The following is a 16968-nucleotide window of genomic DNA, read 5'->3' as shown; positions in this document are numbered from 1 at the left end:
ACTCCCTCCATCCCAAAAAATAAGTGTCTCAACTTAGTACAAAGTTAAGACACTTATTTTGAGACAGAGGGAGTATATTCTATTTGGCCCCCCGAAATAACTTTGTCAACCTCCGCCACTGCTATTACAACTCTCTGCCTAGAGTTGTAGACAGCTGCTCCCTCTAAGACGTTTTGAACACTACTACTTTAGTGATCTAAAACGTCTTATATTAGTTTACAGAGGTAGTAATTGGCTAAGTATCGAAGGAAGAGTTTGCTGCATTTAGTACCACGAACCTCGTTTGATGCCGCTCGGAAGATGGCTAGCCGAGCAGCTAACCCTGATCCCGTCACTGCGCCTGACGCGGAACCGCCCGGGGAACGCGCAAACCCTAGAGTGCACGAGCAGGAATTAGGATGTGGATAAGAGCAGCGATAGATCAAATCATCGCCGCGTTCAAGGCCGCCGCATGCGTGCAACATAATGTAATCAACAGTACCGGGTGCACCTAAGGAGGGCCCGAGGCGGACAGGGGCGGAGAGCGGACGCCGGCGGCGAAGACGCAGTGGCGGCGGCATCAAGCTGCGACCTCATCTCGGCAGCAATCGGCGGCGGGCGGAAGAACCGAAGCCGCGAGAGGGGAGCGCGCGGGAGTGGAGTGGTTGACTTACACTGCCCGGATGCGGGATGGCTTACAAGGAAGATACTTTTCTCAAAGAGACAAAAGGAAAACGAATGCCTTCCAAGAGAAAATGTTTGGCGAGAGATAGAACGGCTGCACGCGAACGGCTAGCCGGAGGATAAGGTGACTAGTGCTCCTATTCTAGGCGACTACATCTCGCTTATGGCGACCCGTACCATAATAAGCTTTCTCCGAGAATCGCCCCCCTCCCCAGCTTCTCCTAAAATCGTCACTTCATATTTTTTTTACGATCCTAGCTAATTAGACCTTAACTAAATATAAAGTGAAAAAAACTGGCCCTAAAGAGCATCTCCAATAGGCGCGCCAAACTAGCGCCGCGCCGCAAAATCCCCATTTTAGCGTGCGCGCAACCGGAATAGTTGCTCCAGCGGGCGCGTGAAAACAGCGCGCGCGGCATACGTAGTCCAGCGCGCGGGCGAAACGCAATCGCGCGCCGCTTATTTGCTGCGCCCGCTCCCGCACGCTGGACTCTCCCGCGCTCGCTCGCACCTCCCACCCCACTCCAGTCGCGCCACCGCCGCCGACCGCGCCACCCGCCGACCGTTCCGACGCTTCCCCGGCCTATCCCCGCCGCGCGCGCGCTTTCTCCGGCCCCCCTCTAGTCCCGCCGCCCCGCGCGCGTGCTGGTCCTCCGACGAACAGCGCCCGCGCGCTCGCTGCCGCTCAGCGCCCGCAAGGTGTTCGACAAAACGCTTAGAAGGTATGTATTGCTCAAAAGCCATGAATTTCGTGCATGTTGATTGTAGTTTTTTATTTATAGCATAGTATTCAACATTGTAGATGAGTTCGTCGTATGATTCTTCCGAAGAAGAATTTGATATGGAAGAGGAGGAGGATCTTGCAATGATCCTAGCTGTGCATATTAATAAAAAATCGAAGCACGGTGGTTCGGTTATGAGTCGGCAAAAAAATTGGAGGGATAGGATCGATGACCACAGCAGATTGATCAGACATTATTTTGCGGAGAATCCCACATATCCAGAGTCGTATTTTCGTCGCCGATTTAGGATGAGCACCGAGTTGTTCAGGCGAATTGCACAGAAACTAGCGAGCCATGACCGCTTTTTTCAGCAAAGGAGGAACGCCGCCGGAGAGCTCGGGCATAGCACCTTTCAGAAGGTGATAGCCGCTTTGCGTATGTTGGCATACGGTATACCGGCTGATCTAGTTGATGATCACTTGGCTATGGGTGAGAGCCAAGCCATCATGTGCGTCAAGCGCTTCGTAGTCGGAATTGTGGAAGTGTTTGGCGAGGAGTATTTGAGATCTCCCAACGCTAAAGACGTCGCAAGGCTTTTGGCAATGAACAAAGCTCGCGGCTTTCCTGGCATACTTGGCTCAATAGATTGCATGCATTGGACTTGGAAGAATTGTCCAAAGGCATGGCATGGGCAATTCCACGGCAAAAAAAGGTTCCACTATAATCCTTGAAGCGGTGGCCGATCAAGAGACTTGGATTTGGCATGCATTCTTTGGAATGCCTGGATCTTTGAATGACATCAATATTGTCAACCGGTCACCATTGATGAGTAAGATTGCAAATGGGGAGCTGCTACCGGTGCAGTTTGTAGCAAATGGCCGTACATACAACTATGGCTATTATCTAGCGGATGGCATCTATCCAAAGTGGCAAACCTTTGTCAAGCCGTTGAAAAAGCCAGAAGGTAAGAAAAATCTTGATTTCCACAATGCTCAGGCGGCGGCTAGAAAAGATGTGGAGAGAGCTTTTGGGATTTTGCAAGCCCAATTTGCTATTGTGAGAGGACCGGCTAGATTTTGGGATCAGAAGATGCTTTGGTACATAATGCACGCTTGTGTGATCATGCACAACATGATCATCGAGAATGAGCGTGGCCAAGATGTAGACTACTCTTAGTATGAGCTCTTGGAACATCCAGTGCGAGTGCGACGGAGGGCTGAAAGGGTGGCCCGTTTTGTTGCCTCCTATCATGCAATTCGACGTCCCGCGGCGCATAATGATCTTCAGAAGGATCTCATTGAGGAGTGATGGGCATGGAATGGACGACAAAGAGCATCATGATTTGTGCGTTCGTTATTGTATTGTTGAACTATTTGTTGTGTTTAATTGCACTATTTGTTGTATTGAACGATAAACTGTTTTTGTTTGAGTTGTAATAAACGAAATTCAACTATTTATTTTTGTTTGTTTTGATCTTTTTGCTTCTGTTTTCGAATGCATATGTTGTTTGTGCGAGTCGCGCGCACTGCATTTTAGCACGGCTGCTGGAGCCAGCGCTGCGTGCCGCGCCAAACTAGGCGATGCGTGCACGGCATATCTGTTTTTTGCGCGCGGCGCGACCGGCGCTTGTTGGAGATGCTCTAAGGGCGTGTTTATTATCCGCGCTGGTTTTGCCTGCATGTATATTTCAGTTGGGTCCGCGACTTGCAGGGTGACAATGCCGGCGGGATGGGCGGTGGCCGGAGGTATGCCAGCGGCGTGGCCCGCAGCATCGTGCCACCGTCAGAGTGGAAGATTCCCCCCATGGCTCAGGCCAGAGAGAGAAGCCGTGGTGGGACTGGGTCCGCGTTCACGATAGGCTGACGTTGCGTTAGTCTGCTTTTGACCGGATCGCTTCTGGGCCCGGTCAAGTGGAGAAGGATGCGGCGGAGACGGTTCGAATTTTGAATTCCTCTGGCGCGTGCGCTTCGACGAGGTAGGTGGTGGGTCCGGTTGTTCCAGAACGGACTGGTGGAGAGGGGGCGAGGAGTCCGGCACCAATCATGCAGCAAGCAGATCGGATGGACACCCAGGCCCCAATCATGAGTCGTGCTGTTCGGATAGATGTGACCTTGGTGGATAACGTTGGCGAGCCCGAGGTGATGCGGCTACAGGCTGTCCGGCCGAGCATGACCACGGACGTGATTGGAGGGTCAGGTTTGTCGCCGCAGTTGGATGGCCCCACTGCGGATGTGGCAACACCAGCGGCCCCCACTTTGGCGGCGGTTGCGGGACAGGAACACGGGACAGAGCTACGCGACAGGGGAGACAAGGCTGCAGTTGCGTCTGGAAGTGCGGAGAGCCGCATGCAGGCTGTGATCTTGCCCTCCACACCGGATCCCATCAGGCTCGCGCAGGAGCCAGCCCCACCCGGGCCTATTGGAGACCAGGCGGGAGCGGTGGATCTGTAAGGATCAGTGCCCAGCCCATAACGCAGGGTGGGTTGGTGACAATGATTGGCGCGGATCCCCAAGAAGGTGGGGACGAGGTGGTTTCTGGACAAGTGGCGGCCATGCAGGAGTTTGAGACTGGCCAGCAAAATGCTCACGTAAATTGCGACATGCAGAGCGGGGAGTTGGCATGCAATGGTGGCATGAAGCCACAGGAGGTCGCTGCTTTCGGAAAATTGAAGTGGTTATGCAATGCCCTAGTTCGCAAGCTGGTGCCCCCTCTCCTTCAGGAAGTTCAATCATCGCTGCAACCGGAAGCAGAGCCATTCACGTCGTGCCGCACTACTCGAGGTGCCAAGCATGCGATGTCTTCGATTCCCATGAAGGCTACGCAGGCGAAGAACGTGCTCATGCGGGCACTAGGTTTGGTCCCGGAAGATATAGAAGGAAATGAGGATTCTATTGCCGAGCTTGCGGAGATCTTCGACTCCCCTCTCCGCGAGTAGTATATCAAAGTGATCGTTGCCTTGTTTGGGAAGGAGGTGCCTCCGGCATGCGAACTGAGGGCCGACAACACGGTGGTGGCAAGCCCAACTTGATCACTGGGTTTGGAGGTGGTAGTTTTTCCTTGCAATGTCTATGGATCATAACCCACATGTGTTGTGTTGGAACGTGAAGGTCTTAACAACCCTGCCAAGAAGCATGTAGTTAGGGAGTTTGTAGTGGCGGCCAAGGTTAACCTTTTGTGTCTTCAAGAGACTAAACTCGGTGTATTTGATCCTTTCATCATTAAACAATGCATTGGCCCATCTTTCGATGGGTTTGACTATGTGCCGGCTGAGGAGACTCGTGGGGGCATTATTCTTGCTTGGAATAGCACGGTGCTATCTGTGAATAACATAGTGCGTGACGCTAACTCTATCACAGGGCTCGTGCATGATAAGGGCGGATCAACTTGGTGGGTTATGGTGGTGTACGGCCTGCAAGGTGAGGGTCCCAAATCTCAATTTCTCTGTGATCTTCATGCCCTGCGTGCGGCCTGCCCTGGGCCATGGATGGTTTTGGGGGATTTTAACATGATCCTTCAGGCGGATGACAAGAGCAATAATAACATCAACAGACGCATCATGAGGAGATTTAAGGAGTTCGTGGATAACAATGAACTTAAGGAGGTTTACATGCATGGCCGAAGATTCACGTGGACTAATGAAAAGGAACAACCAGTGATGACGAAGATTGATCGTGTGTTGGTGACTGTGGACTTGGAGCTTTCTCACCCGGACGTCCTCCTCCAAGCTTTATCCACCAACATATCGGACCATGGCCCGCTCCACCTGTCTACTTCAGCTCCTTTCTACCACAAGAGAAGATTCTATTTTGAGATGTACTGGACCAAACTGGAGGGGTTTGATCAAGCTGTTCGGGATGCATGGGATATGCGGTGAGAACATAGTAGATCCTTTCGAGAGGATGGATGCGCTTTTGAGAAATATTGCTGTCGCGCTGCAAGCTTGGGGACAGAGGAAGTCTGGCAACATCAAGACGCAGATCACTATTGCTAACTATGTCATCCTCAGGTTTGACCGCGCCATGGAGGAGCGTGCTATCACCCCCGCTGAGCTTTGGCTTCGCAAGACTATCAAACTGGCGGCCCTGGGGATGTCCTCTCTGCAACGTACCATTGAGCGCCAGTGCTCACGGCTGCGGTGGATCCGGGAAGGAGACGCGAACACCAAGTGAAAGCACAAGTGCTCCCTGGGTGATTTTGGTAATTAATGTCAACATATCTCTTGTTGGACTAATGCTTCTACCTAGCATGTTTCAGATAAGTTCAACAATGGAGTGGCATGGACTAGAGGATGTGGAACCCCTTCAAGATGCTCAGGACAAATGATTGGCTCAAGCTCAAAGCTCAGGACTCTACATTTTATTTTAGTGATCCAAGATCACATTGAGTCCATAGGAAAGCCAATACTATTAAGAGGGGATGAGGTGTTGCTCAATGGTTTGCTTGCTCAAAGTGCTTAGTGATATGATCCAAAGCCCTCAACCACTTTCTCATATCCACATTTGTCCCAAACCAAAAGTCAAACTCGGCCCCACCGAAACTTTCTATCTGGCGCCACCGAGTTCAGTTGACATAGCCACTGCTAGAAACCCTAATCAATTCGGTCTCACTGGGATCTCGGTCTCACCGAGATGGGCTTGCAAACTCTCTGTTGCCTATTGCAATAATTTCGGTCCCACAGAGACATGCAATCTTTCCCACCGAGTTTGCTTGGCCAACTCTCTGTTTTTCTTATTACCCAAATCGATCTCACCGAGTTTGTGTAATCAGTCAAACCGAGATGAGGCTTTACCCTAACCCTAGCACATTGGTCCCACCGAAATGCCTAACGGTCACATTTCGAACTGAATCGGTTTGACCGAGTTTCATGATTCGGTCCCACCGAGTTTGGTGATTTGTGTGTAACGGTTAGATTTTGTGTGGAGGCTATTTATACCCCTCCACCCACTCTTCATTCGTGGAGAGAGCCATCAGAACATGCCTACACTTCCAACATACATTTTCTAAGATAGAACCACCTACACTTGTGTTGAGGTCAAGATATTCCATTCCAGCCACATAAATCTTGATCTCTAGCCTTCCCCAAGTTGCTTTCCACTCAAATCTTCTTTCTACCAAATCCAAATCCTGTGAGAGAGAGTTGAGTGTTGGGGAGACTATCATTTGAAGCACAAGAGCAAGGAGTTCATCATCAACACACCATTTGTTACCTCTTGGAGAGTGGTGTCTCCTAGATTGGCTAGGTGTCACTTGGGAGCCTCCGTCAAGATTGTGGAGTTGAACCAAGGAGTTTGTAAGGGCAAGGAGATCGCCTACTTCGTGAAGATCTACCCGAGTGAGGCAATTCCTTCGTGGGCGACGGCCATGGTGGGATAGACAAGGTTGCTTCTTCGTGGACCCTTCGTCGGTGGAGCCCTCCGTGGACTTGCGCAACCGTTACCCTTCGTGGGTTGAAGTCTCCATCAATGTGGATGTACGATAGCACCACCTATCGGAACCACGCCAAAAATCTCTGTGTCTCCAATTGCGTTTGCACACTCCAATCCCATCCCTTTACATTCTTGCGACTTGCATGCTTTAGTTTTCGCTGCTCATATAATCTTGTCATGCTTGCTTGATATGTATTGTGAATGTTTAAACTTGTGCCAAAACTCTACTTAAACCTAAAGAAATTAAAAACTGCAACTTTTCTTGAGTAGAGTCTATTCACCCCCCCTCTAGACTCCACTTCTCGATCCTTTCAATTGGTATCAGAGATTTGGTCTCCATTGCTTTGGTTTAATCACCATTGGAGGAAGATGGATGAGTCTACGTTGGGGAGTATTAGACGTAGAGTGCCTATTCTTGATGGAGAGTTCTTTCATGAGTGGAAAAATGAGATGCTTGAGATTTTAAATGAATATCATTTGAGCAAGTACATTACTAGCCCTTGTGCACCTCATGTTGATCCTTTGCATCCTACCCTTGACGAGTCTATTGACATGATCCGCAACCTTAGAACTGTTAATCTTATCACTAGAGGCTTGCCTAGAAACTTGATTGGATGTTTGCCTACTCTTGATTGTGCCTACACTATATGGAGATTTCTTGAGGAAAGATTTCCAAACTATTCCTTGCAAAACTTAGATGAAATTCTTCATAAGTCTATTGCCTTGAGTAAGATGAATTCTAGTGATCCTATGTTTGGTGATTGTCTATTTGAGCTTACCAATCTCACGCGTGCTAAAGGAGATGTTGGAATCATTAGCAATATCATATCTGAAGCTATTAGAATTCATAAAGGTGACCATTGTGATGATCATTTATCTAATGAATTACCCTCTCTAGGAATTGATCAAATACAAGATGATGTTGAACATGGATACTATGATGAGGATGATGATAGTGACAGTGATCTTGACGATGTGATGAGACACTTTGGTCTTATGGATAATATTCGCGGCTACATGGATGGAGGAAAGGAATGGGTTCTTGATAGTGGATGTACTGATCATATGACCGGAGACAAAGATATGTTTCGTGAGCTTGCTGAAAACGACGACCCTCTAAAGTATGTCACTTTTGGCGATAACTCAAAGGGTAAGGTGGTTGGCCTCGGTAAGGTGGCCATCTCACATGATAGCTCCATACAAAACGTCATGCTCGTTGAATCTCTTGGGTACAAATTACTTTCAGTATCTAGACTTGCTGATTTCGGTTTCAATGTCCTATTTACTGAAGTAGATTGCTAGGTGTTTCGAAGAGACAATCATAAAATGGTCTTTACCGCTATACATAGAGGTGATCTTTACATTGTTGATTTCACTAAAAAGGCTCGACCTAGAACTTGCTTAATTGCTAAATCTTCTAAAGGCTGGTTGTGGCATAGAAGGCTAGGTCATGTGGGCATGCGAAATCTTGATAAGCTTGTTAAAGGTGATCATATCCTTGGAGTAAAAGATGTTATATTTGACAAGGATAGAATTTGTAGTGCTTGTCAAGCAGGAAAACAAGTTGGAGGGATTCACCCCGTGAAGAACATCATGACCACGAGAAGACCACTCGAGCTACTTCACATGGATCTCTTTGGTCCCAATGCCTACAAGAGTCTCGGTGGTAACTCATTTGGTCTAGTCATAGTCGGTGATTTTTCAAGATTTACGTGGGTGTCCTTCCTTGATGATAAATCGCAGGTCCAAAAGATCTTCAAAAACTTCGCTAGCAAGGTCCAAAATCAATTTTAAGTGAAGATCAAGAAGGTTCGGAGATACAATGGAACAGAGTTCAAGAACGCAAATGTGGACACCTTTCTTGACGAAGAAGGGATTTCACACGAGTTCTCGGCTACGTACACACCTCAACAAAATGGAGTTGTTGAGAGGAAGAACCGGACTCTTATTAAGATGGCAAGAACGATGCTTGATGAGTACAAGACTCCAAAACACTTTTGGGCGGAAGTGGTTGAGACAGCTTGTCATGCAACAAATCACTTGTATCTTCACAAGCTACTCGGCAAGACGGCATACGAGCTCCTCACTGGTAACAAACCCCAAGTTGGATACTTTTGAGTATTCGGCTCAAAGTGCTACATTCTTGATATGCATCGTCGTTCTAAATTTGCTCCTAAATCTCATGAAGGTTTCCTACTTGGTTATGGTTCAAACTCTCACACTTACCGTGTCTACAACAATTTCACCCGAAAGGTTGAACAGACGGTAGATGTGAAGTTTGATGAATCTAACGGCTCGCAAGTAGAGCAATTGACAATTGATGTAGGAGACAAAGACCCTTTGGAAGCAATCCAAGACTTGTCTATTGGCAAAATTCGTCCAACGGAGGTGAAGGAGAGTACCTCGTCCGTCCAAGTGGAAGCTTCCACCTCACGACAAGGTGAACCAAGAGTTGATACGGAAGCATCCACAAGTGGGACACACCAAGACGAAGAAAACGAGGAAGTACACCAAGATGAACATCAACAACCTCCTTCTCCACCACCACAAGAGAACGACAACGTCAACAATGAAGAAGGCCAAGAAGAAGAACAAGATGAAGAGGATGTTCCACCCCGAGCCAAGCAAAACCTCCCACGAGTTCGAGCAAGAGTCGCCAAAGACCATCCCGTCGAGCAAATCTATAATGATATCCAAACCGGGAGAATCACTCGCTCTAAAACTCTTTTGGCTAATTTTTGTGAACATTATTCATTCATCTCTAGCATTGAACCTATGAAGGTTGAAGAAGCATTAGAAGATCCATATTGGATAAACGCCATGCATGAAGAGCTACACAACTTTGAGAGAAATCAAGTGTGGACATTGGTTGAGAAGCCCGACAACGACCACAACATCATCGGTACCAAATGGGTGTTTCGCAACAAGCAAGATGAAGATGGACAATTTGTTCGCAACAAAGCACGTCTAGTCGCCCAAGGCTACACTCAAGTCGAAGGTATGGACTATGGTGAGACATATGCCCCCGATGCTAGACTTGAGTCCATTCGCATCTTACTTGCTTATGCTAATCACCATGATATCACCTTGTACCAAATGGACATTAAAAGTGCTTTTTTAAATGGTGAAATTGAGGAGGAAGTTTATGTTAAGCAACCTCCCGGCTTTGTCAATCCTAAGAAACCTAATCATGTTTACAAACTTCACAGAGCTCTTTATGGTCTTAAACAAGCTCCTAGAGCGTGGTATAAATGCTTGACCAAGTTCCTTATTGAAAAAGGCTTTGAAATTGGAAAAATAGATTCTACTCTTTTTACTAAAAGGGTTAATGGAGAACTATTTGTGTGCCAAATTTATGTCGATGATATAATATTTGGTTCGACTAACCCTCATTCTAGTGAGAAGTTTGGAAAGCTAATGTCGGAGAAGTTTGAGATGTCTATGATGAGTGAAATCAAATTATTTCTTGGTTTGCAAATCAAACAAACTAAGAAAGGTACCTTTGTCTCTCAAACAAAGTACACCAAGGACTTATTCAAGAAGTTCAACATGCAAGAATGCAAAGGTATGACTACACCCATGCCTACTAGTGGACATCTTGATTTGACCAAAGATGGTGAACCGGTTGATCAAAAGGTTTACCGCTCCATGATTGGCTCATTGTTATATCTATGTGCCTCTTGTCTCGATATTATGCTAAGTGTGTGCATGTGTGCACGATATCAAGCGGCTCCTAAAGAATGTCATCTTAAGGCTGTGAAAATGATAGTGAGATACTTAATACACACACCAAATTTTGGCATTTGGTATCCTAAGAGGTCTTCTTTCAATTTTGTTGGTTACTCCGATTCAGACTATGCCGGAGACAAGGTTGATAGAAAGTCCACTTCGGGTACTTGTCAATTTCTTGGTAGATCTCTTGTGTCTTGGTCTTCCAAGAAACAAAACTCGGTATCCTTATCCACCGCCGAAGCGGAATACATTGCCACTGGTTCATGTTGTGCTCAATTACTTTGGATGACCCAAACTCTTAAAGATTATGGAATATATGTGAAACATGTTCCATTTCTTTGTGACAATGAAAGTGCTATCAAGATTGCTCACAATCCCGTGCAACATTCTCGAACTAAGCATATTGAAGTTCATCATCATTTCATTCGAGATCACGTTGCCAAAGGAGACATTGATCTTAAGCATGTCCGCACTAATAAGCAATTGGCGGATATATTCACCAAACCGCTTGATGAGAAAGTCTTTTGCCGTTTGAGAGGTGAATCGAACATCATTGATGCTTCAAACTTGGAGTAGAAACTCCATTTGGATACATGCAAGGCATGAGCCCTTGACTAATCCTTGATATTTCTTTCATGTTGCTATTTATATGTCTTGGATATATTTGCACCCTTGCATGCTATCTAACCCTCGTAGGTACTTGGATGAATCTAAATCCATGAGATTGCAACTCACTCATATCTTGAGCAATTTCTACATCACCAAGTCTCTACACAATGGTGGTTGAAGTCAAGGAAGCACCGCTACCTCTTGAGCATTGCGTTGGTTTTCCCCGAAGAGGAAGGGATGATGCAGCAAAGTAGCGTAAGTATTTCCCTCAGTTTTTGAGAACCAAGGTATGAATCCAGTAGGAGGCTACGCGCGAGTCCCTCGCACCAGCACAAAACAAATAAATCCTCGCAACCAACACAAATAGGAGTTGGCAATCCCTATAGGGCCACTTACGAGAGTGAGATCTGATAGATATGATAAGATAATATTTTTGGTATTTTTATGATAAAAGATGCAAAGTAAAATAAAGGCAAAGTAAATAGCAAAGTAAATAACTAAGTAGTAGGAGATCAATATGATAAAGATAGACCCGAGGGCCATAGGTTTCACTGGTGGCTTCTCTCAAGAGCATAAGTATTCTACGGTGGGTGAACAAATTACTGTTGAGCAATTGACAGAATTGAGCATAGTTATGAGAATATCTAGGTATGATCATGTATATAGGCATCACGTCCGAGACAAGTAGACCGACTCCTACCTGCATCTACTACTATTACTCCACTCATTGACCGCTATCTAGCATGCTTCTAGAGTATTAAGTTAAAAACAGAGTAACGCCTTAAGCAAGATGACATGATGTAGAGGGGTGGACTCACGCAATATGAAGAAAACCCCATCTTGTTATCCTCGATGGCAGCAATACAATACGTGCCTTGCCGCCCTTACTGTCACTGGGAAAGGACACCGCAAGATTGAACCCAAAGCTAAGCACTTCTCCCATTGCAAGAAAGATCAATCTAGTAGGCCAAACCAAACTGATAATTCGAAGAGACTTGCAAAGATAACCAATCATACATAAAAGAATTCAGAGAAGATTCAAATATTATTCATAGATAGACTTGATCATAAACCCACAATTCATCGGTCTCAACAAACACACCGCAAAAAGAAGATTACATCAAATAGATCTCCACAAGAGAGGGGTAGAACATTGTATTGAGATCCAAAAAGAGAGAAGAAGTCATCTAGCTACTAACTATGGACCCGTAGGTCTGAGGTGAACTACTCACACTTCATCGGAGGGGCTATGGTATTGATGTAGAAGCCCTCCGTGATCGATGCCCCCTCCGACGGAGCTCCGGAACAAGCCCCAAGATGGGATCTCATGGATACAGAAAGTTACGGCGGTGGAATTAGGGTTTTGGCTCCCGTTCTGATCGTTTGGGGTACGTGGATATATATAGGAGGAAGGAGTACGTCGGTGGAGCAACAGGGGGCCCACGAGGGTGGAGGGCGCGCCTGGTGGGGTGGGCGCGCCCCCTACCTCATGGCCTCCTGTTTCCTTTCTTGACGTAGGGTCCAAGTCTCTCGGGTCTTGTTCGTTGAGAAAATCACGTTCCCGAAGGTTTCATTCCTTTTGGACTCCGTTTGATATTCCTTTTCTTCGAAACCCTAAAACAGGCAAAAAACAACAATTCTGGGCTGGGCCTCCGGTTAATATGTTAGTCCCAAAAATAATATAAAAGTGGATAATAAAGCCCAATAATGTCCAAAACAGTAGATAATATAGCATGGAGCAATCAAAAATTATAGGTACGTTGGAGACGTATCAAGCATCCCCAAGCTTAATTCCTGCTCGTCCTCGAGTAGGTAAATGATAAAAACAGAATTTTTGATGCGGAGTGCTACTTGGCATAATTTTAATGTAATTCTTCTTAATTGTGGTATGAATATTCAGATCCGAAAGATTCAAGACAAAAGTTCATATTTACATAAAAATAATAATACTTCAAGCATACTAACAAAGCAATGATGTCTTCTCAAAATAACATGGCCAAAGAAAGTTCATCCCTACAAAATCATATGGTTTAGTCATGTTTCATTTTCGTCACACAAGAATGCTCTCATCATGCACAACCCCGATGACAAGCCAAGCAATTGTTTCATACTTTAGTAATCTCAAACCTATAAACTTTCACGCAATATATGAGCGCGAGCCATGGACATAGTACTATGGGTGGAATAGAATATAATGAGGGGGTTATGTGGAGAAGACAAAAAAGGAGAAAGTCTCACATCAACGAGGCTAATCAATGGGCTATGGAGATGCCCACCGATTGATGTTAATGCAAGGAGTAGGGATTTCCATGCAACGGATGCACTAGAGCTATAAATGTATGAAAGCTCAACAAAAGAAACTAGTGGGTGTGCATCCAACTTGCTTGCTCACGAAGACCTAGGGCACTTGAGGAGGCCCATTGTTGGAATATACAAGCCAAGTTCTATAATGAAAATTCCCACTAGTATATTAAAGTGACAAAACAAGAGACTCTCTAACATGAAGATTATGGTGCTACTTTGAAGCACAAGTGTGGCAAAGGATAGTAACATTGTCCCTTCTCTCTTTTTCTCTCACATTTTTATGGCCTTTCTCTTTTTTTGGGGGGGCCTTCTCTTTTTTTATGGCCTTTCTCCTTTTTTATATATTCCCCACTTGGGACAATGCTCTAGAAAATGATGATCATCACAGTTCTATTTATTTACAACTCAATGATTACAACCCGATACTAGAACAAAAGATGACTCTATATGAATGCCTCTGGCGGTGTACCGGGATATGCAATGGACCAAGAGTGACATGTATGAACGAATTATGAACGGTGGATTTGCCACAAATACTATGTCAACTACATGATCATGCTAAGCAATATGACAATGATGAATGTGTCATGATGAACGGAATGGTGGAAAGTTGCATGGCAATATATCTCGGAATGGCTATGGAAATGCCATAATAGGTAGGTATAGTGGCTGTTTTGAGGAAGATATAAGGAGGTTTATGTGTGAAAGAGTGTATCATATCACGGGGCTTGGATGCACCGGCGAAGTTTGTGCCAACTCTCAATGTGAGAAAGGGCAATGCACGGTACCGAAAAGGCTAGCAAGGATGGAAGGGTGAGAGTGCGTATAATCCATGGACTCAACATTAGTCATAAAGAACTCACATACTTATTGCAAAAATCTACAAGTCATCAAAAACCTCGGTACTACGCGCATGCTCCTAGGGGGATATATTGGTAGGAAAAGACCATCTCTCGTCCCCGACCGCCACTCATAAGGAAGACAATCAAATAACACCTCATGTTTCAAAATTGTTGCATAACGTTTACCATACGTGCATGCTACGGGACTTGCAAAATTCAACACAAGCATTTCTCAATTTCACAACTACTCAACTAACATGACTTTGATATTATTACCTCCATATCTCAAAACAATCATCAAGCATCAAACTTCTCTTAGTATTCAAAACACTATTAAGAAAATTTTACTAATCTCGAATACCTAGCATATTAGGATTTTAAGCAAATTACCATGCTATTAAGACTCTCAAAATAATCTAAGTGAAGCATGAGAGATCAATAGTTTCTATAAAACAAATCCACCACCGTGCTCTAAAAGATATACGTGAAGTACTAGAGCAAAACTATATAACTCAAAAGATATAAGCGAAGCACATAGAGTATTCTAACATATTCCAAATCATGTATGGCTCTCTCAAAAGGTGTGTACAACAAGGATGATTGTGGTCAAATAACAAGCAAAGACTTAAATAATACAAGACGCTCCAAGCAAAACACATATCATGTGGCGAATAAAAATATAGCTCCAAGTAAAGTTACCGATAGAAGTAGACGAAAGAGGGGATGCCTTCTGGGGCATCCCCAAGCTTTGGCTTTTAGGTGTCCTTAGATTATCTTGGGGGTGCCATGGGCATCCCCAAACTTAGGCTCTTGCCACTCCTTGTTCCATAATCCATCAAATCTTTACCCAAAACTTGACAACTTCACAACACAAAACTTAAAGTAGAAAATCTCGCGAGCTCCGTTAGCGAAAGAAAATAAAAAACCACTTCAAGGTACTGTAATGAACTCATTCTTTATTTATATTGGTGCTATACCTACTGTATTCCAACTTTTCTATAGTTTATAAACTATTTTACTAGCCATAGATTCATCAAAATAAGCAAACAACACACGAAAAATAGAATCTGTCAAAAACAGAACAGTCTGTAGTAATCTGTAGCTAGCGCAAGATCTGGATCACAAAAAATTCTAAAATAAATTTCTGGACATGAGGAATTTATCTATTAATCATCTTCAAAAAGAATTAACTAAGTAGCACTTTCCAAATAAAAATGACAGCAGTTCTCGTGAGCGCTAAAGTTTCTGTTTTTTACAGCAAGTTCAACAAGACTTTCCCCAAGTCTTCCCAATGGTTCTACTTGGCACAAACACTAATTAAACACAAAAAACGCAACCAAAACAGAGGCTAGATAAATTATTTATTACAGCAAGGGTGAAGTGAGGGAGAGGAAAACGAGAGGCAAATGGCAAATAATGTAATGCGGGAGATAAGGGTATGTGATGGGTACTTGGTATGTTGACTTTTGCGTAGACCTCCCGGGCAACGGCGCCAGAAATCCTTCTTGCTACCTCTTGAGCATTGCGTTGGTTCTCCCCGAAGAGGAAGGGGTGATGCAGCAAAGTAGCGTAAGTATTTCCCTCAGTTTTTGAGAACCAAGGTATCAATCCAGTAGGAAGCTACGCGCGAGTCCCTCGCACCTGCACAAAACAAATAAATCCTCACAACCAACGCAAATAGGGGTTGTCAATCCCTATAGGGCCACTTACGAGAGTGAGATCTGATAGATATGATAAGATAATATTTTTGGTATTTTTATGATAAAAGATGCAAAATAAAATAAAGGCAAAGTAAATGGCAAAGTAAATAACTAAGTAGTAGGAGATCAATATGATAAAGATAGACCCGGGGGCCATAGGTTTCACTAGTGGCTTCTCTCAAGAGCATAAGTATTCTACGATGGGTGAACAAATTACTATTGAGCAATTGACAGAATTGAGCATGGTTATGAGAATATCTAGGTATGATCATGTATATAGGCATCACGTCCGAGACAAGTAGACCGACTCCTGCCTGCATCTACTACTATTACTCCACTCATCGACCGCTATCCAACATGCATCTAGAGTATTAAGTTAAAAACAGAGTAACGCCTTAAGCAAGATGACATGATGTAGATGGATAGACTCATGCAATATGAAGAAAACCCCATCTTGTTATCCTCGATGGCAACAATACAATACGTGCCTTGCTGCCCTTACTGTCACCGGGAAAGGACACCACAAGATTGAACCCAAAGCTAAGCACTTCTCCCATTGCAAGAAAGATCAATCTAGTAGGCCAAACCAAATTGATAATTCGAAGAGACTTGCAAATATAACCAATCATACATAAAAGAATTCAGAGAAGATTCAAATATTATTCATAGATAGACTTGATCATAAACCCACAATTCATCGGTCTCAACAAACACACCGCAAAAAGAAGATTACATCGAATAGATCTCCACAAGAGAGGGGGAGAACATTGTATTGAGATCCAAAAGGAGAGAAGAAGCCATCTAGCTACTAACTATGGACCCGTAGGTCTGAGGTGAACTACTCACACTTCATCGGAGGGGCTATGGTGTTGATGTAGAAGCCCTCCGTGATCGATGCCCCCTCCGGCGGAGCTCTGGAACAGGCCCCAAGATGGGATCTCGTGGATATAGAAAGTTACGACGATGGAAT

At 44.8% G+C, this 16968-nt stretch overlaps 1 protein-coding gene across 2 annotated transcripts in view; it reads right to left on the bottom strand.

The window, feature by feature from the left end:
- LOC119267084 (putative ion channel POLLUX-like 2) overlaps positions 1-755 on the bottom strand; it is a 32041-nt gene extending 31286 nt beyond the window's left edge. The window contains exons 1-2 of one of the 2 annotated variants that reach the window (XM_037548398.1): positions 482-755; positions 279-373 (exon numbers count right to left, since the gene is read on the bottom strand). In XM_037548398.1, coding sequence (XP_037404295.1) covers positions 279-373; positions 482-576 — 190 coding nt within the window. In that variant the 5' untranslated portion in view covers positions 577-755. The remainder of the gene's footprint in view (positions 1-278; positions 374-481) is intronic. The other variant, XM_037548406.1, reaches the window with a different exon arrangement.
- Positions 756-16968: the final 16213 nt, after the last annotated feature.

Source organism: Triticum dicoccoides, chromosome 1A (genome assembly GCF_002162155.2).
Source record: "Triticum dicoccoides isolate Atlit2015 ecotype Zavitan chromosome 1A, WEW_v2.0, whole genome shotgun sequence".
Taxonomy (NCBI): domain Eukaryota; kingdom Viridiplantae; phylum Streptophyta; class Magnoliopsida; order Poales; family Poaceae; genus Triticum; species Triticum dicoccoides.
Note: the sequence above shows the minus strand (reverse complement) of the source record. Positions and strands in the feature narration are given on the sequence as shown.